Source organism: Symphalangus syndactylus, chromosome 19 (assembly GCF_028878055.3).
Source record: "Symphalangus syndactylus isolate Jambi chromosome 19, NHGRI_mSymSyn1-v2.1_pri, whole genome shotgun sequence".
NCBI lineage: Eukaryota > Metazoa > Chordata > Mammalia > Primates > Hylobatidae > Symphalangus > Symphalangus syndactylus.
Window position 1 is genome coordinate 41,988,132 of NC_072434.2, and position 23,557 is coordinate 42,011,688.

The window sequence follows — 23,557 nt, forward strand, 5'->3', positions numbered from 1 at the left end:
ATAAGTTCATGCTATCTTACTTGAAAAGAAAAAGTAGAAAAGTTTGGATTCCTGTAATTCATACAGGATAAGCCAAAATCCAGAGGCTCAGCAGCAGAAACAGAATCTGGATTCTTCATTTTTTTGACTACTAATCTTAGTTTCCCTCAACTACCTTTAGTATGCTTATATTTCCCCCCTCTAAAAATATCTTTAAAGTAGAATACTATTAGAATTTACAAACCTTTTATTTTTGGGGGAAGAAAAATTTTATGTATAAAAATAAGCTTGAATGTGGCTTTTGTTGGGGAAAAAAAGAAACAAATACAAAATAAGCAATATTTAAAATGCAGGCTACCTTTGCTAAGATTTTCATGAAATATCAGATGAATCCTTTCATACATGAGAAAGTAAAGGAAACCAACTGGTAATAGAATGCTGAAATCTTTTGAGGCTTTATATACATTATTTAAAGGCAACTATATGAAAAACACAAAAGGTAAAATACATACCAAAATATCATTCCAAAACAAGTCACCACTATATATAGCTATTTTTACATTTCTAATCTAAAAAATATACATAGTCATACAACAACCACAAAATCTTATAGATCATTTACAAACTGTATCCTACCTTGCCAGAGGTTAAAATAAATTTATCAAACACATAATATAATTCCTGGGTGGGGAGATTATCATCATCATTAAGGTCAGAAACATCTTCTGTAGCTTTGCAGTTGCAAGAGGTAGCAGATGTGTCGGTGCACACACTCTGATGTGAACTCTCTGTTTCTAAATTTGACCTGCAGTCTGTTCCAGTAGATTTATCTGGGTCAGGCGACTTAGACAAATCAATGCAATTACATTGGCTGAGCTCTTTTTTAAAACAAGTTTCTGAAGGCGCTAAATCATCTTGTTTCTTATCTGATTTTGGCTCTAATTCACTGCTTTTGCTGGTAGAAAGAGATGAAGAGTCCTGTCCATGGTCAGCAAAATCTAGTTCATTTACCAACAAATTGTTGTTGTCAATAATACATCTCTGTGATGTACATTCCATTTCATCATGTTTAACAGGTTGCTCTCTTTCTGCATTTATTTTTTCTGTGGTTTCCCCAAGCAGAATACAACCATTGGTTGCCATATTGTTCGACTTGACTGGTTTCTTATTGCTTATTTTCCCCTTCTCTCTTTTCTTGAAGTCCACTGTAGACTTATTTCCACCCTTCGTCTGAGGACAGGCAAAATACCGATAAGCTGCCCTAAATCTCTCCACAACATATTCGTAAACCAGCTGGCTGTTTAAGCTCCGTGCAACATTCCTCTTGACTGAAAATGGATCTAGCAAAACAGAAAATGGTAAATAGCTAAGTCTCTACTAACAAACTACATTTCCAAGCTCATACAAGTAGATCTTAACTGATAAATTGTCAGAATACATTTTCCTAAGGGGTTTTTCTAAGCTAGACTCCCAACGAAAGTTCCTGAAAATGGGAGGAAATACAATTGCAACATTTTTTTTCTTTCGCTCATAAAATAAAAAGCTAAAAGGAAAAATAAACAAGACTAATAATAAGGTAACTAATAATGGGATGGCTGAGAAGGCCAACTAAGTAATTAGTTTCAATGATGAAATTGTGGAAAAAGGAGTTTTTTTTTTTCTTTTGAGATGGAGTCTTGCTCTGTCCCTCAAGCTGGAGTACAGTGCTATGATCTCAGCTCACTGCAACCTCTGCCTCCCAGGTTCAAGAGATTCTCCTGACTCAGCCTCCCGAGTAGCTGAGACTATGGGCACATGCCACCATGCCCAGCTAATTTTTGTATTTTTAGTAGAGATGGAGTTTCACCATGTTGGCCAGGCTGGCCTTGAACTTCTGACCTCAGGTGATCCGGCTGCTTCAGCCTCCCAAAGTGTTGGGATTACAGGCATGAGCCACTGCGCCCAGGTCATAGTGTTCTTTAATATAGTTATATGCTCTTTGCAATATAAACAAGTAAAACCTAAAACTCTCAAGGCTTCAACTTGAAAAAAAACTGATTTTAAGATTTAACTTTAGTGAGATAAATCCCATCTCTACAAAAAAATACAAAAATTAGCCAGACATGGTGGTATGCGCCTGTTGTCCCAGCTATTCAGGAGGCTGAGGTGGGAGAATAGCTTGAGCCCGGGAGGCGGAGGTTGCAGTGAGCTGAGATTGCACCACTGCACTTCAGCCTGGGCAACAGAGCCAGACCTTGTCTCAAAATAATAGTAATAATATGTAACAGACAGTAGTAGGAAGAAAGAGCAAAAAAGCAAGAAACCTAAAAAAGTAAAAATTAATCCAATATTTAAACTTCGATCCAGTCAAAAATAACTACCCTGCAAAGTCTTGACACAGCTGCATACTTATTATTAACATGGCAGATTTCTGAAAATATCTGTAAGCCTTAAATATAGACAAGCCCCAGGAAAAATGAACAGTGCACCAAAAAGACAATACATATGCTCTCCACTACTGAAGATCTTTTGGTATTAACAGGCCAGGCTTCAAACTGTTAAAGTTGGGGCATCTGTTACTTTTTGCTGCTATCTAAATCCACAGGCTTTAAAAAGATTTTTCTACTTTCTTCCTCACTTCCCAAAGAAAATGAAAAAGGGGGGGAAAAGAAAGAAAAAAATAGAGATAAATTATGGCTGGAAGGCTTCAGAGCTCATTTATTTACTATATATAAGAGTACAAGATGTGTATAAATGTTTGCATGTATATTTCAGAATATTTCTGGGTTGAACTCACAGCAGAAAAGGCCAGCAGGAGTGAGGGAATGGAATAAGATGTAGGCTAAACAGACTAAAACGGACATAAATTCAATTTCTTATCTACAAAAGGTAAGTGAAATGCTGTGAAATTTAAATTTTTGATTAAGAATTGAGGAGCCACTCTATTGTTTTCTGTATCTCTGAAGATCTTAATAGTCTTGGGATCTGATGTGAAACTTTGTCAACATCAATTTTTATTTTTCTCCTTAGCGAAGCCACATTTATTAGGTGAGGTACTTTAAAAGACAATGAAAACTTTCTCATAATCTTATGACACAAATTTATTCAAAAAGATCTTATGGTATTCATAACTTATATTTTTCTGTATTTCTGTAAGTTTGCATAATTAAAAAATAAAGTTTTCGAATTTAAAAAATGCTAATTACTGACCTTAACCATATATGGCAGAAATCTTTAAATAAATACTAATTCTATAAAACTATAATAGACTTGACAAAGAATCTAAATAAATAATGAAGGCCATGCACGGGGGCTCACACCTATCATCCCAGCACTTTGAGAGACCAATGCAGGAGGATCACTTGAGGCCAAGGGTTCCAGACCAGCCTGAGCAACACAGTGAGACCCCCATCTCTACAAAAAATTAAAAAAATTAGCTGGGCATGGTAGCACAAGCTTATAGTCCTAGCTACTTAGGAGGCTGAGGATCCCTTGAACCCATGAGTTTGAGGATTCAGTAAGCCATGATCCTATCACTGCACTCCTGCCTGGGCGACAGGGCAAGACCCTGTCTCTAAAAAAATTAAAAATAAAGAATGACAATTTAGTGACATATATATATAGTGCTACAAAGCCAAAGGATTATTAACACTGAATTAGATAATGAGTAGCACATAAAAAATATTCTCCAAATGAAATACAACATATCATCTCACCTTCAATGGCTATTCGCCTTTTAGGCCAGTTTTTATTTTCTCTTGTTAAAATATCTTGTATCCGTACACATATGACATATTCCTCCAAAGCAAAATCCAGTGTGTAAAATTTTAGCAGCTCTAACCATAACTGTCCCAAGGATACCCAATTTGGTGTTTCCAATGTTAAAGGAGACTGCAAAAGAAAAAACACTTTTCATTTAAGCTTAACAAAACCATAAAATCAACAGATTTTCAGTTAGAGAAGACCTTGGAGATCCCATTTTCAAAAACTGAGACATGAAGGAGTAATTTGCCAAAAAGCAGTCAGTTTGAAGCAAAGCTGGGAACAAAGTCCCAGTTTACTGACTCCTAGGAATTCTGCATTCTTTCCACCGAACCAGTGATTCTCGACCTTGGCTGCACATTAGAATCATGTGGAGAGCAGTAAAATATACTAATACCTGAATTCCACACCACCCCCACCTTCTACACCCCTCCCAAGATTCTGATAATTGACTAGCCTATCGGCCTAGGCCATGGTATTTTTAAAGCTCCCTAAAGTAATTTTCATGTGCAGCCAAAGCTGCAAACCACTGCATAACTACTACAACTCCTTTTTCCAATAATTAATTTTAAAATATAAGCAAATGCCCTGGCTTTCAAAAACACTAATTCTTTCATTCAGCAAACATTTCTTTAGAACCTCCTATGTCCCTGACATTGTTGGGAATATCATAAAATAAAGAAAGCTCACACTTATACATAAGGTTTACCATGTACCATTCACTCTTCTAAAAGCTGCACATATATTAACAATTAATTCTAACTATTCCATGAAGTGGATAGTTAGAAGACCACCTGGCTACTGGGTCCATGCAGTGAATCACTATACTATACTGCCACCTAAATAAGGTCCTACTTCATAGACTATTAGAAGGGGGAGAGACAATTTAACAATTATAGTAAGGGCTACATGCTAAGATGGGCCTCTAAATCAGGGGAATCATAACAGAAGAGGTAACACCTGAATTCCAAAGAATTAGCTAGATGAAACCTGGCTGAAAGTAACCACTAGGCAGCATAAACACAATGAAACAATCATTCTCACATTCCATTCTGCAACTATTCATTGAGTGCCTACTTTGTGCAAGGCAGTGTTCTAGGCACTTAGGATATATCTTTGAGGGAAAAAAACCCCAAAGATCCTTGCCTTCATGGAGCTTACTTTCTATGGAAAGACAACAAACATATTTAATAAGTAAATTACATAGTAACTTAAAAGATAAGTACTACAGAAAAAAAGAGAGTTGAGTACGCTAAAAAGGATGGGAGTGTGGAAGCAAGAGAAGGTTACAGTGTTCAGTAGAGTAGTCAGGATAAGAATTATTGAGAAGGTACGGTTTAAGAAGAGGGAAAAGTGCTGTAGGAATGGGAAACAGTGCAAACACACAAAGAATGAGACCAGTTTTAAAAAGAAAACCAAGATAGAGTGAGAGGAAGAGTAGAAGAGGAAAGAAAGCAAAGAGCCAGGAAGGGCTGTTTGGCTTGTTATCTAAATGAAATGAGGAACAACTGAAGCATTTGAGTGTGGGGAGAGGGAAGCGCATGATCTGACTTAAGTTTTAGAAGAACTGTTCTGATTGTTAAGAACAGACCATAAGAGGAAAGGGTAGACACAGGGAAACCTCTTAGGAGGCCATAGTAGTATCCCAGGCCAGAGATGATGGTGGCTAGGACCAGGAAGGTAACAGTGGAGGTAGTGAGAGGTAATCAAATTCTGGATATATATTGAAGTAAAGATGACAGGATTTCCTGACAAGACTTGATATGGGGTATGAAAGAGGAGTAAAGGATGACTCCAAGGTTAACTAAAAGAAACATCCTTTCAGTTAATTAAGCAACTGAAAGGATGCAGTGCGAACAATTAAGATTAAAAAACTAAGTGTGGAGCAAGTTTAAAGGGAGGATCAGGAATTCAGTTTAGATACATTAAGTTTAAGACATCTATTAGATGGCTGGGCGCGGTGGCTCACGCCTGTAATCCTGGCACTTTGGGAGGCCGAGGCAGGTAGATCACGAGGTCAGGAGATTGAGACTATCCTGGCTAACACGGTGAAACCCCATTTCTACTAAAAATACAAAAAATTAGCCGGGCGTGGTGGCGGGCACCTGTAGTCCCAGCTACTTGCGAGGCTGAGGCAGCAGAATGGCATGAACCTGGGAGGCAGAGGTTTCAGTGAGCTGAGATTGCACCACTGCACTCCAGCCTGGGCAACAGAGTGAGACTCCGTCTCAGGAAAAAAAAAAAAAAAAGACATCTATTAGACATCTAAGTAGAGACAGTAAATGGGCAGTTGGTTATACAATTATGGTGGTCAGGAGAGAGGTCTGGCTGGAGATTTGAATTTGACAGTGATCATCATACAGACAGTACTTAAAATCCACAGGATTAGATGGGATTACCAACGGAATGTACATACACAAGAATAAAGGGATCGTGAACTATAGCACTTCAACTTTAAGAGATTACAGAGGAAAAAAGAAACCAGCAAAGGAAACTGAGAAGGAATAACCAGCCATGGGTCTGGTGTCCTGAAAGTCAAGTGAACAAAATTTTCAGAGAGGGAAGTAATTAACTGGCAAATGTTCCTAATAAATCAAAAACAACAGAAACTGAGAAATGACCACTGGATTTAGTAATGTGGAGGTTACTGACATTGATGATACAAGTTTTGGCAAACTGATGGGGTGATATCAAAGCCTGATTAGTGTGAGTTAACGGGAAACAGAAATCAAAAACAGTAAATACAGACATTTAAGAAGTTTCACTGCAAAAGGGAGCAAAGGAATAGCTGGGAGGGAAAGTGATGTCAGATTTTTCTCACAGTGGGAGAAATAAGAGCATGTTTGATTTTGTAGGGAATGAAAAATTGGTAATTTATGAGGGAATAATTGCTAGAGTGATATTCTGGAAAAGACAAGAAAGGATGAGACTGAATACACAAGTGAAGAAAATGACTTTAGATAAGAACATGGCAAGTTCTCAGTGAAGTAATAAGCAAGCATTGGCTGAGAGTATTAGTGGTTTGAGATGAGAGTGTACAGTAGTCCAGGAAAGTGGAAGAGTTGAATACAATAGGCAAGTATATCAGGAAACTACAAATAATTCAGTATAGCTAGAGCAATGATTTCAGAAATGTTCAGATTTCTGTAATAATGCATCTGTCCATTTAGAAGACTACAAGCTTCTGAAGGACATAATCCATGTACCTTTAGTTCTCTAGCACTCAAGATAATGCCTGGCACATAGCAGGTCCTTAATAAATGAATGCTGAATGATCAAATAAGCAAAGCTACCCTCTCTTACAGCACAGAGGCTTTATTTCTCCACCCAATTGGCAACAAAATTCCCATATGCTGAAGTCTGGTCAGAGCCCAACTCTTGAAGGAAATTTTCCTTGTCTGGATGAAAAATGACAGATTTATCTTGACATGATTCAAACAACACAAGTTTTCCAAAACAAGGCATAAATTCATTACAGAATCTTGGTACTGAAAAACTAAACCAGATCAACCCCTCACTTTATAGATGAGGAAAATGAGGCCAAGAGGCTTGCTCAAGGTCAATCTACAATTAAAATAGCTTCAATCGAAGGCATCACAAATTCTACAGATAGAAAAGCCAAAAAAACAAAAACAAAAAGGCTTACTTTGCCATGTTTTTCCTTCATGGCATTACTTTGGTTGTCTGTTTCTGTCTTCTTGGTATCATCTTTTGGTTGGTCTGCCTTAGCTTTGTTTTCCTCAGCAATTGAGTTTTTCTCAGTTGCACTACTTGAATTATATTCCCACTTCACAAACTTCTCTTCTACTATGCCCTTCAGCTGAAAGTCATCCATTCTTTTTGGGTCAAAGCCTTCAATCTATATAAAAAGGCATTCCAAATTGGTAGTGGAAAAATTATTTAAAAAAAAAAAAAGATGGACAAACAGACAAACCAGAATTCCAGCTTAAAATGTTTGAGCAGAGTTCTCTGCAAGAGCAAACTATATATATATATATATATATATATATATGCATATATATATCATAAACTCATGCTTACCCAACTTCCAAGTAAGCAAGGAAGAAGAGGGGGTTTTCTCTGTTGTAGAAAAAACATCACCATTAAAGCAAAACAGTAAGAAGGGATTCCACCATCAGTTTGGGAGTCAATATAGCACAACTGCAAAATGAAGGGGAAAAAAGTACTACCATTTAGCTTTCTTAATTTTCATGATAAAATTAGCTTGTTTTTTCCTACCCTAATCATTGTAAAAAGTTCAAATGACAATGAAAAATATAAGGAATAACTTGAAATATCATCATTCTAATAACCATTAAAATGTTGGTGATCATTTTTTCATTCTTTTTAAAATTCATACAAAGATACATATTTTTGTTAAAAGGAATAATATTATATGTAGTTATTTTACTGTGGATACATTTTAAAAATATTTTCTCATCTTGCCTCTACTTCTACTTCAATTAACAACCTTCTATGTCTTCTTCTAGGCCTTTTTCTATACTCATATACAAATACACATACATTTCTATTTCCTATATAGGTATACGGAGAAGTTTAAGTTTTTCAACATTATTTTACCAAAATAGTATATTATAGACACCTCTCTGTATATTACTCTTCTCCCTTAACAATATATCAAGAAAGTCCCTTTAAATCAATTAGCAAGATCTAACACGGTATTTTATTTTTGAGACAGGGTCTCGCTCTGTAGCCCAGGGTGGAGTGCAGTGGCATGATCACGACTCACTGCAGCCTCAAACTCCCAGGCTCAAGTGATCCTTCCACGTAGCTGAGACTACAGGCATGCACCACCATGCTCAGCTAATTTTTTTTATTTTGTAGACAGATTTTTTTATTTTGTAGACTATTTGTAGATAAATTTTACTTATGTTGCCCAGGCTGGTCTCGAACCCTTGGGCTCAAAAGATCTCCCCGCTCGGCCTCCCAAAGTGCTGGGTATTTATACACATGAGCCACCATGCCCAGCCAACACATTCTTTTAAATGCTTAAATTATAGTCTATGATATGGATGGTTACATAATAGTTCCCCCATTCAAGAACATTCCCATGTTGTTCCCAGTTTTTGCCACTTCAAATAATGCTGTAATGTTCATCCTTATACATGTTTCCTAAGTATTGGTGCTTATTTCTATGAGCTGTATTCCCAGGAATGTTTGTTAAATTAAAAAATGAGTGATATATTTTAATCTTAAAATATATTGTTAAGAATCGTTTTTCCAAAATCACTACAAAAATTTGTATTTTCCACCAGGAACCTAGGTGTGTTCACCTCTTCGAACACTAGGTATTATCTAGTGCATACACGCCTTCAAACACTAGGTATTATCACTTAAAAAATAATTTTCAATAATTTTCAATGGGATGGGTGAAATGTAATATCTGATGGTTACTTTAATTTGCATGTCCTTGACCCTAAAGAGATTATGAAATTTGTGTATGTTTACCATTTGGGATTTATTCTTTTCTAAATTGCCTATTAAATATTATGCCAGTTTTTCTATTTTCATGCAATACATCAATTTATAAGAGTTTTAATACTAGATAATAACCCTTTACATCTGATATATGCATTTGAAAGATGTTATTTTTCCCAATCTACTATTTTTCTTTTGATATTATTTATGATATATTTTACCATATAAAATTTTTTAATTTTCACTATGCTTTAGTTTAAATATGCTTATTTCAGACACTCAGCCCTCCATATCAATGGGTTCTGCATCTGCACATTCAATCAGCTGCATACTGAAAATATTTTTTAGGCTGGGCTCACTGGCTCATGCAAGTAATCCCAGCACTTTGGGAGGCAGAGTGGGTGGATCACTTAAGGTCAGGAGTTCGAGACCAGCCTGGCCAACATAGTGAAACCCTGTCTCTACTAAAAATACAAAAATTAGCCAGGCACAGTGGCAGGCACCTTTAATCTCAGCTACTCGGGAGGCTGAGACAGGAGAATCACTTGAACCCAGGAGGTGGAGGTTGCAGTGAGCTGAGATTGCGCCTCCAGCCTGGGCAACACCCCATCAAAAAATTTATATATACATTTTTTTCATTAAGTAAAATTATTTATTTATTTACTGCAAGGTGTGGTGATGGACACATATCACCTGCAGTTGATGTAGTCCCAGCTAACTACTCAAGAGGCAGAGGCAGAAGGATTGCTTGAGTCCAGGAGTTTGAGTCCAGCCCAGACAACATGGCAAGACCTCCGTCTCTAAAAATATATATAATTGAAAAATTTGTTAAACGCCAGGTGCAAAGGCCCTGCTCTTGAAAAAGCAAAACAAAACAAAACAAAAATATGCCAGGCACAGTGGCACACACCAGTAGTCCTAGCTACTCAGGAAGCTGAGGTGGGAGGATCCCTTGAGCCCAGGAGTTCAAGGTTACAGTGAGCTATGATGGCACCACTGCACTCTGGCCTGGGCAACAGAGTGAGACTCTGTCTCTGAAAAAAATTAAAATGTTAAATTTTAAAAACTAAAAATAGCAATATAATAAAAAATACAAATTAAAAAATACAGTTCAACAACCATTTACAGAGCATTTATACTGTATTAGATGTTATAAGTAATCTAGTGATGATTTAAAGTATGTTGGAGTCTATGTGAAGGTTAGATACAAATAACACACAATTTGTATAAGGGACTTGAGCATCCTCAAATTTTGGTATCCTTGGGGGTATCCCCCCCACCACTGGACACTGAGGACAACTGTACACCTTCTAGGTATCCTATCACAGTAAAAAGATCTCCCTATCCCATTATTTACATATACATACTCCTACGTTTTTCTTCTAAAATTTTAAATTTTCATTTAAGTAAAATTTATTTTTGCATTTACCATGCTGAGTCCAACATTATTTCCTTCCAGTAAGATACAGTTGTGAAAGCACTATTTAATAAAATCTATACACTAGATCATGAGCATTCCATTCTGTTCCACAGATCTATTTTTCTATTTCTATGCCAATAGCATGCTCTTGACTAAAGCAGTTTTACAGCCCTCCTTTTTGCTCCTCCTGAGTTCATTCCCACCTTGGAAGCTTTGGACTAACTGTCCCTTGGAGAGTTTTCCATCAGATTTTCATGTGGCTATTACCCGTCTGAGCTTAAATATCATCTCTTCGAGTCTTTTCTTGACCATTCAGAGTAATGTCATTAATTCTATCATTTCATTTTTGTAGCACTAAGCTCTAGCAGATATTATTATTTATATATTTCTTTACTGTTTGACTCTTCCAGAAGCATGTGAGCACCATGAAAGCAGGACTCTGTATGTCCTGTTAGATGTTCCCAGCCTCTAGAACAGTGTCTGACACACAGAAGGCATTTAACGAATGTTTGCTGAACCCATGGATTTGTTCAGATTTTGCTTTCATCTTTCAATAATATAATTTCTTCTTATATCTTTCTTATTAAATCTCTTCCTTAGTGTTTTATAATTTATGTTGCTGTCATAAAGGTACATATTTTTCCCCATTTCCATTCTAACAGGTTATTTTTATGGCAGAGAATGGCCATTCACTTTTGTATATTTATCTTGTATTTAGTCATCTTACTAAATTCTCTTATTAATCCTAGTAGTTTTTTTACTAGGGTTTTCTAGGCATACAATCATATCATTAGCACAAAGAGATACTTTTATCATTTTCCCAATATTTACATTAATTATTTCATTTTCTTATTGCATTTCCTAAAATCCCAAAACAATGTACATCAATGGTGAACTTCTCTGCAATATTCATCTTAACATATATGGCTTAAATGATGTTTCTTCTTGTTTGGCTTTGTTTTTTGTGTGTTTTTAATAAATGGCTTTCATCATAAACTTCCATTTCTAGCTGACTTAAAAGTTTCTGTTAGGGGGAACATGCCCTTTCAGCATCTAGCATTCTTTTTTCTGCTTCATGTGTTAATATAATAAATTATGTGAACAGACTTCCTGATATTAAACCATTCTTATAATCTTGAAGTAAATCATGCATGATCATGGCATATTAACCTTTGATACATGGATATATTTCATTTGCTTACATTTCATTTAGATTGTAGCATCTATATACGATTGGTCTATACTGGATTGGTTGGATTCATTTTTAAATCATTGTTTTCTTCTGTAGACAATGAAGATTTAGGATAATAATAATATAGAGTAATTATACTGTAGTATAATATCTTGGTACATTTAAGATTGCAACTCAAAATAAAAGACAACTAAAAACACTTGTCAAAAAAGAGTTTGAAACATTCCACTAGAATAAACTCTCACTTATCCAAAATATTAAGACAAGGGTAAACTGCCTAATAAGTAAGTCAACTTAACCAAAAATTCCTTTGCAACTATAAAGAACTGTTAATACATTCTGCTAACATTACCAGACATCTCACAGATAAACAAGATTAAGGCAGTTTAAGAGAGAGCTCTTAAAACCCAGATATCTCTTTCAGGTGACAAATAGTGCTAAAATGCAATTCTTATATTAACCACAAAAAGCGGCTCTAAGTCCGGTAACTTGACTAATAATGTACTGATGATAAGGCTAAAGAGTTCTGCCACCTAGAGTTAAGAAGCTTTATCTAGAAAACTATTTCCTATTATTAAAATGCAAAGACTATAACTACTTTAGACAGCCAGAGAATAATCAACTGCAATCTCATATCACAGTTATAAGAATAAATTATATACTAGAATTGTCCTGAACCCCCAAATCATGGAAAAATGTGTGCTTAACTAGATAATGTACAATATGGCTTAAAACTTAAAGAAAAACAAAGCTATTTAAAAAAAACTTTAGAAGAAAAATATACTAGGAATTATTTCCAAGTTTCTTAAGAAAATGAATACCATGAGAAAACTTTCTTTGCAACTAACACAAATGACAAAAATGAGACATGTTATTCTGTTGGAAACAGAAAGGAACCACTCTACAACCAGTTTTGTAATATATGTTTCAGTGTCCATTGACTGGCATATTTAGAATCTATATGGATCAACTACTAAAACACTTCGAGCAACCTTTTCCAAGAGTCACTTTAGGAAACAATATTTATAGACCACATTTTTTTCCAAAATAAAAGGAATGTATTTGAGTATCATTTATAATCTTCTAACACAGACTACTTATTTTACTGAGTAGAACAATGTCTGGGAGAAAACTGACATGACTTTATGACCACAAAAAAAATTAGGGCATAATTTGAAAGTACCAACACAGAAGCAGCTATGTATTCCATCATCCTTTATGTTTCTGTAGTATTTTCGAGCCTAAAATATATTCTCATGAATTATCTAACAGCATTACCAAAATATTCTCTCCAGGTGAAAAAAACTGAAGCTCAGATAGGTGAAGTACCTTGCTTGAAGACTTAGCAAAGCCGGGTGCTGTGGCTCACACCTGTAATCCCAGCACTTTGGGAGACTAGGGTGGGAGGATCATTTGAGCCCTGGAGTTGAAGACCAGCCTAGGCAACAAAATGAGAACCCACCTCTACAAAAAAAAAAATTAAAAATTAGCCAGGCATGCTGGTACATGCCTGTGGTCCCAGCTACTCTGGAAGCCTGCGGCAGGAGGATTGCTTGAGCCTGGGAGGTCAAGGCTACCGTGAGCCGTGATCGCTCACTCCAGCACTAGGTGACAGAGACCCCATCTCAAAAAACAACAAAAAAAAAACTTAGTAAAAAAAACCAGACCTGGAATTGGTTTACTCCATTTCATAGCACTGATTTCCTATAGTATGCTAGGCATAGAGTATAAGATAAATGAGAGGAAGTAGTCACCCTCCCTCAACCTATTTTACTGCCTCCACTCACTTCCATGGGTTAAAAATCTTTCTGGCCAGGCACAGTGCCTCACACCAGTAATTCCAGCACCTGGGAGGGCAAGGTGGGAGGACTGCTTGAGCCCAGAAGTTCAAGGTCAGCATGGGCAACATCATGAGACCCCATCTCTATTTAAAAAAAAAAAAAAAACAAAACACAACTCCTTTCTGAAGAAACTAGGTCATTTATTCAACAAATATTTACTGAGTGCCTACTATATGCTGACACAGTAAAATAAGCAGAAGTGGGGATCAGCCATTAATACAACAACATTAAAATCCCTGCCCTCAAAGAGTTTACAATTTCACAGAACAGACTGCAACAAATTTATGTATGGCAGGTGGTAATCAATGTGAGCATAAACTTGAAAAAAGTAAAAGAGTGAAGCATTCTAAATACCGAAGGTAAGAACATTCTAGATGAAGGAAACAGCAAATACAAAGGCCTTGAGTATAAAGAAGCCCCAACCTTAGGCTTTCTGAGACTGTTCCGTACTCGGCCAGCTGGTGCTGCCTCAAGCATGGGGGCAATTCTCTAAACAGAGCCCAGACAAAAAATTCCAGAGACTTCTCTATTTTTGCTATGAAGTTACCACTCTAACACCATCCCCTTAATCAGTTTTCTTTGTATACGACTGAGAATTTACTTATCACCAGTCTAACAAGTGATGAATACTCTACTGATGGGGCAGGAATACACAAACAAAAAGCTAAAATGTCTCTCTCTAGTCATTTGGACTGATATTGATAACTAACCACTCCTCCCTATCCCCACACCAAAGAAATAGACACAGGGCAACCACAGCCTTCAGACATACAAATTAATTCTAATTTAGGAAATTTAAATAACTAATGCTCAGCAGTTGCCCAATCAGAAATTGGTACATGTTATCAATGATTTAGAGGAAAGAGAATAGCATTCTTAGAGACTGGGGAAAAAAATATGCCAACAAAAGAATCTTAACGTATATACATCGTAAAACCTTACAAGTTTAACTTACAATAAGAGTGAAAACTTGAGCCTCATATGCGATATGAAAGAGAACATTCTATAGTACATAAAAGGAGAATAAAGCATGACAATTAAAAATTCTAAAATATATCAGTAAGTGTATGTGTCTATAAAAATTTATTTTTATGTCCATAAATTACAACCTGCCACACCACTTTCTGTCTAGCACAGAAAACTACTTTGTCCCACATGTTATGATTGATGTTACATGTCAGTACAAGAAAAGGCCTAATTTTGAAGATTAAATACATTTCCGTCTAAAAATATAAATAAGTAGTTTTCCTTTCTTTCACTTACCTTAGCCCAGTAGCGAAAGGCTAACACCAAGGGAATAAAGACAGGTTCTATTTTGCCAAGGGCAGTAAGTAAATCAGTAGTGAGACATGCCATATCATTTCCTGCACTCACTCTACAAAGTAAACCACTGTGAATGAGAAAGAAACAAATTTCATTGTATTAATACCCTTAAAAGCAGAATACTTCAAATCCTGTGGCTACTCTTTCTAGTTATCATATTGTAATACAGTACCTTAAAAGCCCTAATAAAAACAAATGTTTTAATAAATTGAGAGCTAACTGAAAACTACATGTCATTCCATTACTAGAGTTCTATACAATTTAAAGAAAGATGTTTTTAACATTCATTTGTACTTCAGAAATAAATTTCGACCAAACTTAGTATTTAAGTTAATGAGAAATTAATTTCAAAAGCATCATTATGAATTATCAAAACTGATATACATGAGAGACAGGGCACTGATCTCTTCAATGTCAAATAGTGCAAGGTAATTTCCTAGTTCAATCCTCTTGCTTTGTACATGATAATAGCAAAAAATGAATACTTAACTGACTGGCTATACTTCTTGACTCTAATTTTTCCTATCCAAGCTTTTACAATTGTACTAATATGTTTTCAGAGTAAAGATTAGACAGGATTTGCAGATTAACCCACAAATTATACTTCTGTGTAAGTGAAAATAGCAGCTACCTTAAATGGGATGACAGAAGTGTAGTGAAGATACAGGGAGAAGATGCAGGGAGAAGAATAAATTTGAGGTGTCACACACAGGCAATTTAATACAATGTGGCAGAAAAAAACACTAAAAGTCACTTTGCCTCCATTTTCCAATTATAGTTTCCCCCTAAATGATGTGAATCTAGATAAATTGATAAACCACTCCAGGTCGCATTTTTCTAGTTTAGAAAATAAGAAATCTGAACTAGATCGCCATAGACTCATCCAGCTTTGAATAAGAAAATACCTTGATCTTAAAATATAATACAAGTTAATAATCAATAAAAGAATATCATTTCTGTATTGTTTCCATGTCTCCCATACGACTTTCAAATAGGATTTAGCTTTTGCTTTCAAAGGCACTTTGCTCTCTTAGACTTATAGACAATCTAACTAGAAAGGCAAGATCAGTCTTCAATTTAGGACTGATCTTGAGTTTATTCAATTTAAATCAACTCATTCAATTTAAGTGAACTAAAAACTAAATTCTAAATTCTAATAGATTGTGAGATCCTTTAGAAGAGAGGCTTTTATTTTTTCTTTTTTATTTTTATTTTTTGAGACAGGGTCTCACTCTGTCACCCAGGCTGGAGTGCAGTGGCACAATCACGGCTCACTGCAGCCTCAACCTCCCAGGCTCAGGCCATCCTCTCACCTCAGCCTCCCGAGTAGCTGGGACCACAGGCACACACACCCACCATGCCCGGCTGATTTTTTGATTTTTTTTGTGGAGACAAGGTCTCACTATGTTGCCCAGGCTAGTCCTGAATTCCTGGGCTCAAGTGACTGAAGAGGGGCTATTTCTTCTTTATGTCTGTATCCCTAGAGCAAAGTAGTACCTGCATATAAGTAAATGCAGGTACTCTTGGGTGAGTGACTGACTTGAAAAAAAAAAATTAAAGTTTTGCCTAGAGTATTTTATTTCCAACTGTCTGGTGTTCTATATATTTCTTGTTCACATGCATTTGGTAAGCTTGCTATTTTTAATGAATAGAAACTAGCTTAGTCATATTCATCCAAAGAGAAATCTAAAACAAAAACTTTCTCTCTTAAAGATCATTCACTATAAATTTTGTTGTTTGTTGGGGTTTGTTTTTTTAAATATTTTATCTTCATTGTTACCAACCTTTTTCGATCTCTGCACACCACAACAGGAACTTTAGCGTGAAAATCAGATTCCACATCTACATATAATACTAATAAGGAAAAAAAAAGCTAATGTCAACATCTCTAAAATATGTACTCTACGGCAAACATTAAGTAACAGTTTCCTTCTGAAAATCATTCTCATTGCTTCTGTGGGATAATCCACTCTTCTCATTATGAGCACCAACCCAACGAAATCTCTTACCTCTCTTGGTGTCATTCACTGTACATCACAAACCACAGGTAGAGCCCCAAATACTGTCCGAAAATTATAATCACCTTAAGAAAGGTCTTAACATCCCTAAAAGTTTTAATATTTCCAAGTAAGTAGATAATCTCGTCAAAGTGGTTAAACCTTCATAGATAATTGCAAAGAGAGGACACTCCTTACTCCTGAGAGCTAGTTCCACAGGAGCCAGGAAAGGAAGACCTATCATGCTTTGACAGTTTCGTTCTTTTAAATTACCAATGTAATTGCAACCTAACTCTTCTGGCCACATTTCCCATTAGTAAACGAAAAGTTTGCCTAATCAAAGCTGCTAAGGAAGGACTAACTGGATGAAGCACATTTCTACCCTGAAATCTTTCTCTGTATCTCCAAGGGTAAGCCCCATGCCATAAATGTCTAATCTAAATAAAAACAGATAGATTGGCCGGGCGTAGTGGCTCACACCTGTAATCTCAGCACTTTGGGAGGCCAAGGTGGGTGGATCACGAGGTCAGGAGTTCAACACCAGCCTGGCCAAGATGGTGAAACCTCGTCTCTACTAAAAATACAAAAATTATCCGGATGTGGTGGCACACGCCTGTAATCCCAGCTACTCGGGAGGCTGAGGCAGAGACTGCTTGAACCCAGGAGGCAGAGGTTGCAGTGAGCCGAGATCGCGCCACTACATTCCACTTCAGCCTGAGCGAGACTCCATCTCAAAATAAACAAAACAAAAATAACAACAACAAAAAACCAGATAGATTAACATCACTTGTAATTCAAAGAAAATTTCTCAATAGTACTTGTTGTAACGATTAATTTAGTCAAAAAACACATGCTGAAGACCTGTATGTCAGAAATTTCATTAAGCAGGGTCAATATGACAATGAGTAAGACACAAAAAAGGTCAATAAGGGGTTTGGAACACAAATATATAAACAAATCCTGTAGGTGACCTGTACAAGATACAATAAGAACATAAAGGAAGAAATAATCAATTTTACAATCAGACTGAGTTTTATAAGCCTACATTGTATGACTTAAGATGATCTACTTATATATCTTGGATGGAAAAGGCATATATTAAATATTTGTGCTAGGATGATACTACCTAGGAAGTCTGAAGAGGTAAATGCTATGTCTATGTCTTATCTGTAGTAAACTTTAAAGTTTTTCAGCAATTAGAAACAAGTATTTAAGAAAGAAAACTGTATTAAAATACCTTTATATGATAAACTGTACCAAACTCATTCCTAGAAAACTATTTTCCCAAGACAATGGCCAACAGGAAACTGATAAATAAGAGCTGATTGTGTGGACAGAAAGAAAAAAGAAATTTAGAATTCATATTAAAGCCAATGAGAGAGTATGGCTTTAAAAAAAAAAGCTCTCTCTTCTAACCCAAATTGCAAATACTTTTGATTCACATAATTTAGGGTAATAATAACAATCACAACAGCAAAAATGTAATAAGAAGTTATTGTATATCCCACACTTTTCTAAATTATAGCTTAGCCTATCTCATTCTTACAACAACTTTCTCATCAAAAAGATACAATATTGCCATTTTACAGATGGGAAAGCTAAGGTATTAACACAAATAATTTGTCAAAGGACACACAACCAATAAGTGGCAGAACTAAAATCTGAGCCCAGAAAGTCTAGCTCCAGATCCCAAGCTTAATCTTAAGCATTTACTTTGTAACAAGAAAAACAGTAAGTAAAAACCAAGCAAATCTTGTAGATTGTAACACATGACCTGGAGCCTGGTTTGAGAATCTTGTAATTTTTAAAATTTTTTTACCTATATGAATGATGTGTTTACAAAGACAATCCAGACAGACAAAGCACACATGAAAAACTCAACTAGGTATGATTCAACTGATGTAATATAAATGATTAAATATAGATGCTTTAGGTGGGAAAAAACATATTTACTCAATGCATGCATACATTTTTATTCCAAGTCTCTCCTTAATTTTTCAGTAGTGACCTCATAATGATTATAGGTTTTGTCTTCTTTTACATAAGAAATGCCCATAATATTCAAAGCAAATATTTTTTAATTACCCAAAAGGCAGTAGTGTTTTGCATATGAAGGTTTTTTGTTTTTGTTTTTTCAAGACGGAGTTTCACTTTTGTCGCCCAGGCTGGAGTGTAGTGGCGCAATCTCGGCTCACTGCAACCTCCGCATCCCAGGTTCAAGCAATTCTTCTGCCTCAGTCTCCCAAGTAGCTGGGACTACAGGTACGTGCCACCACGCCTGGCTCATTTTGTGTTTTTAGTAGAGACGGCGTTTCACCATGTTAGTCAGGCTGGTCTCAAACGCCTGATCTCAGGTGATCCACCCATCTCGGCCTCCCAGAGTGCTGGCATTACAGGTGTGAGCCGCTGTGCCCAGCCTACATGTCAATTTTAATATGGCATTTTTTTTTCACCTAAGTTACAGTAAAATTATATTTTCTAGTATACCTATAAACAAGTGTGTGTATGTATCTCCATTTGTAATGCAATGACTCAACTATGCCAGCAGTTTAAACTTGGTTAGCCATATATAAACAACACATGTATCTTTAGAAAGACAAACTTAAAAAAAAAAAGAAAAAGAAAAAGAAAAGAAACTCACCATTTTTCTTTAAAATTCCAAGTACTTTTATCAGAAGATCTGGATGATTCATCTAAAAAAGTTTCAAAATAAATCGATATACTAATTTCAAAGTTTAGACAGCAGAACATTAAGGAGAACTCAATTTCATTAAATAACATTTAAATATAATCATGCTCTGTGTTTTAAATTGTGAAAACAGAATCGTTTTTTGTTTGTTTGTTTGTTTTTGAGATGAGGTTTCCCTGTATTGCCCAGGCTGCAGCGTGACCACAGCTCACTACAGCGTGAACTTCTGGGCTCAAAGACTCCTCCTGCCTCAGCATCCTGAGTAGCTAGGAGTATAAGTGTGTGCCACCACATCCAGCTAATACTTTTTTTTTTTTTTTTTTTAAGAGACGAGGTCTTGCTATATTGCCCAGGCTGGTCTTGAACTCCCAGCAAGAATGATTCCTCTTACTTTTGCCTCCCAAAGCACGGGAATTATAGGCATGAGCCACTTTGCCTGGACATGTTTTACTTTTATGTCGACAAATCTTGTTCAAAGAAGTAGAATCTAATAAATGATATAGCACTATTATTCCAGAAACACTCTTAGAATTAATGGTTTCTTAAAGCAAGAAAAGGTTCTGGAATTTCCCATCAAAACAAAAAAGAAATGAGTTGACCAGATGACTGTGAAAAAGAAATTGTTGAGATAAAAACTTTAAGGGATATAGACAACTGGCAGCTTAGTCAAAAGGCTTAGAATAAAATACTATTTTATGTAACAAGCTTGTCAAATGTTTAAAGTGTTTTTTGCTATTTAAGAATATTTAGGCCAGGTGCAGTGGCTCACACCTGTAATCCCAGCACATTGGGAGGCCAAGGCAGGCAGATCACCTGAGGTCAGGAGTTCAAGACCAGCCTGACCAACGTGGTGAAACCCCGTTTCTACTAAAAATACAAAAATTAGTTGGGCATGGTGGCATACACCTGTAATCCCAGCTACTCAGGAGGCTGAGACAGGAGAATCGCTTGAACCCAGGAGGTGGAGGGTGCAGTGAGGCAACATTGCGTCACTGCACTCCAGCCTGGGCAACAAAGTGGGGCTCTGTCTCAGAAAACAAACAACAAAAATATTTAATAACCATACATCAATTATAAAGTAAATGTTATCACCCTAAAAACACCAAATTTTCACCCAAATCAAACCTCCCTGAACATAAACATATTATTCAATTCAATTTAAAACATAAAATATTGACTTATTTTAAGATTGATATGTCAATAAAGAATGTCAGCAGCGCTAAACAATATTGTTCTAATACTGACAACAATATTAGAACAATATTGATATTGTTCTAATGATTCTAGGTACTACTTATTAAAATACCCATATGCACCAGATACTATATTAAAACACCCGACATATATTAATATTATCTCATTTAATATAAAAATTATTATTCCTGTTTTGGAAATGAGAAAACTGAAGCTCAAAAAGTTCAGGCAACTTGCTTATCACAGAGAAGATCTGAATCTAGGTATCTGATTTCAAAACTCTTCCCACCTTCTATACTGCTTACCAGAAGTATTAACTATTCAACATGCTCAAATATAAACATTTTTCCTTTTTCCAGCTTTCCTCTTCTGCTTCCTTTTGCCCTTGTCCCTTATTTCTTGTATCCTGCCTTTGTCTGAAATCTAATAGTAATTTCCAAAAGCACTGTTTAGTCATGATGGTAACACTATACAAACCAGAGTTTTATATTCCCCTATCCTTTCTCTACAAAGATAATCCATAAAAATTACTAAGTACTAGTTAAGAACCACACAGGTAACATTCTAATTACTTACCTTGGGAGGAAATTTTATATCTATATTAACATCACTACTTTTCAGAGCAAATCTAGTCAGAGATGAGCCATACAACCTAAGTGAACATTCTGGAATAAAGGAAAAACATCAAAGCATGAAATAGCATGCAAATATGAGAGATGTAAAAAAACAGCGACAGGAAAATTTCACACACTTCAGTTCTACGTCTTCCATTTCTAGTAAGACAATTATACAAGAAGGACACCCTTTCTAACTGATCTATAAAAGAAAAAAAGTGGTTCCCAGTTATGGAGTGTAGGCACAGAGAAGGGAGAGAGAAACTACTCATAGAAGCTTAGTGTTTAAACAAAATTTTAGTAATAGTTCATTTAGAAATGACTGAGAATATGTTTAGCATTCAATATATAACAGTAACTAATGTACCAACTTAGCTATGGCTACTGTCACAAACTACATTTATTCTTAAATATTTATGTAAGAGCACTTTGGGGAAAGGATCATAAACATTCAATGCCAATGCTTTTATAAAATACGAAGTGAAGCCAAGTCAGTTAATTCTGTAAACCTAAAACCCAAAACACTGTGGTTCTCAAGTTTATAGAAAAAAAAAAAGCAATAACACACTACTTACAGCTTTCCCAGACTATGAAACATGTTATTCCAAAAATCATAATAAGGCAAATGTTAAAAGGATCTCACCAGAGGCCAATTTGAAAATAGTATGATTGAGACAGATCAGGCAGATTTAGTTTCTTAGAAAGTTTAACTTCATCCTCAGTTATATATAAAAAAGTCTACTTTTCAAGTTCATAAAATGTCTGAAAGTCATTCAAGTCACTAAACCCATAAAAATTTCACTCCTTTTCTTATCATAGTAAATAATTTTTACATGTAACTTAAACAAGGATTCAATGTATTTTAGGTAGGAAGCCATATTACGATATAAATACTTCAAAAATTCCATTTTTAAATTTCAATTTTATATTCTTTCTTATAAATCTCAAAATGGATCTATATGAAAGTATAATTTATCAACTTTCCAAAATCCCTTTGGTGGGAAGAAATAAGTCTTATGTCAGATACATTTACTTTAAGCCTATACTGAGGCAAAAAAGGTATGGGTTAAGCAAATAGTCCATATATAAATATCTAAAATAAATCTGACACTCCCTTGTACCAAACAAGGACCTTTTTCTAAAGGCCCTATTAAAGTAAATTAATTTTTCCCCACCATCAGGCAACAGAAATTTAGTTCAGTGACTGGATGAAATGTTTATACTGAAAATAATATAACAAAATAGTCCACTCAGAAATCAGTGATATTGAAAAACTAAAATATTTGACTGCTAAGAAATAATTCTACATCTGGCATTTTTTAAATCTTTTTTTCTTAGTACAAAAGTGTGCTGTGCCATAATTCTCAATTTCCTTGTGTGAAATATTTCCCTCAAAAATTCATTCATAAAACAATAAAATTTATCTACTTTTAAGGAGAAAAGAGAAGAAAAACATTAAGAAATGTACCCTAGTTCAAGAGGAGCAAGGGAAGAGTTTTGTGATTTTCAAAATCAAATATGAAATGTATTTCTACCTGGTAAAAATGTCGTTATAACCTTTGACATTTCCTCCACAATTTCCTGACGGACTCTGAGGTCATCATCTGTTATTCCATGTTCTTTTGCTAATTCAATGACTGCAACACTTAAAGCAGCCAAGTGGGCAGGGGAAGGAGGTGGCAGAGAACGAAGCTCACTTTCTTCTTGTTTTTCCTATTAATGTAATGATTCACAACAATAAAAACAAAAAAGGTTTCTATTTTAGTGTCCTTATATTTAGCAGGGAAAGACAGAAATAAACTAACTCAACAAATATTCACCTTCCATATACCAGATACCTACAATATGGAAGTGAACGAAAGAGAGACTTCTGCCTTTGGGAAGCAGGGTTTTGAGAATGAGAGGTACTGAGTGGGGAGGGGATGCTACTAAGTTTTTAAAAATTTGTTCCACTGTACTGTCTGCATAAATTCTGAAATGCTACATTAAAGCCAAGGTACCTTAAGTACAATACTTACTTGATGATTTTGTTGCACCAAGGCAGATTGTCTTAGATGTAGCAGAAAAGTCTTGAATCCTATCTAATCAGTATATACAGTATCAAGTTAAATGGTCACAGGAAAACTTT

The 23,557-nt window shown here is 35.5% G+C and overlaps 1 protein-coding gene across 30 annotated transcripts in view; it reads right to left on the reverse strand.

The window, feature by feature from the left end:
* The window catches only part of TUT4 (terminal uridylyl transferase 4), a 223,386-nt gene that overhangs the window by 51,953 nt on the left and 147,876 nt on the right, over positions 1–23,557 (reverse strand). For 19 of the 30 annotated variants that reach the window (XM_063613824.1, XM_063613815.1, XM_063613818.1 and 16 more), the window contains 9 exons: positions 22,965–23,142; positions 21,392–21,480; positions 19,574–19,625; positions 16,720–16,789; positions 14,876–15,002; positions 7,762–7,881; positions 7,367–7,579; positions 3,675–3,849; positions 616–1,319 (listed from right to left, as the gene is read on the reverse strand). In XM_063613824.1, the coding sequence (XP_063469894.1) occupies positions 616–1,319; positions 3,675–3,849; positions 7,367–7,579; positions 7,762–7,881; positions 14,876–15,002; positions 16,720–16,789; positions 19,574–19,625; positions 21,392–21,480; positions 22,965–23,142 (1,728 nt within the window). The remainder of the gene's footprint in view (positions 1–615; positions 1,320–3,674; positions 3,850–7,366; positions 7,580–7,761; positions 7,882–14,875; positions 15,003–16,719; positions 16,790–19,573; positions 19,626–21,391; positions 21,481–22,964; positions 23,143–23,557) is intronic. The other 11 variants (XM_063613832.1, XM_063613831.1, XM_063613826.1 and 8 more) reach the window with 3 other exon arrangements.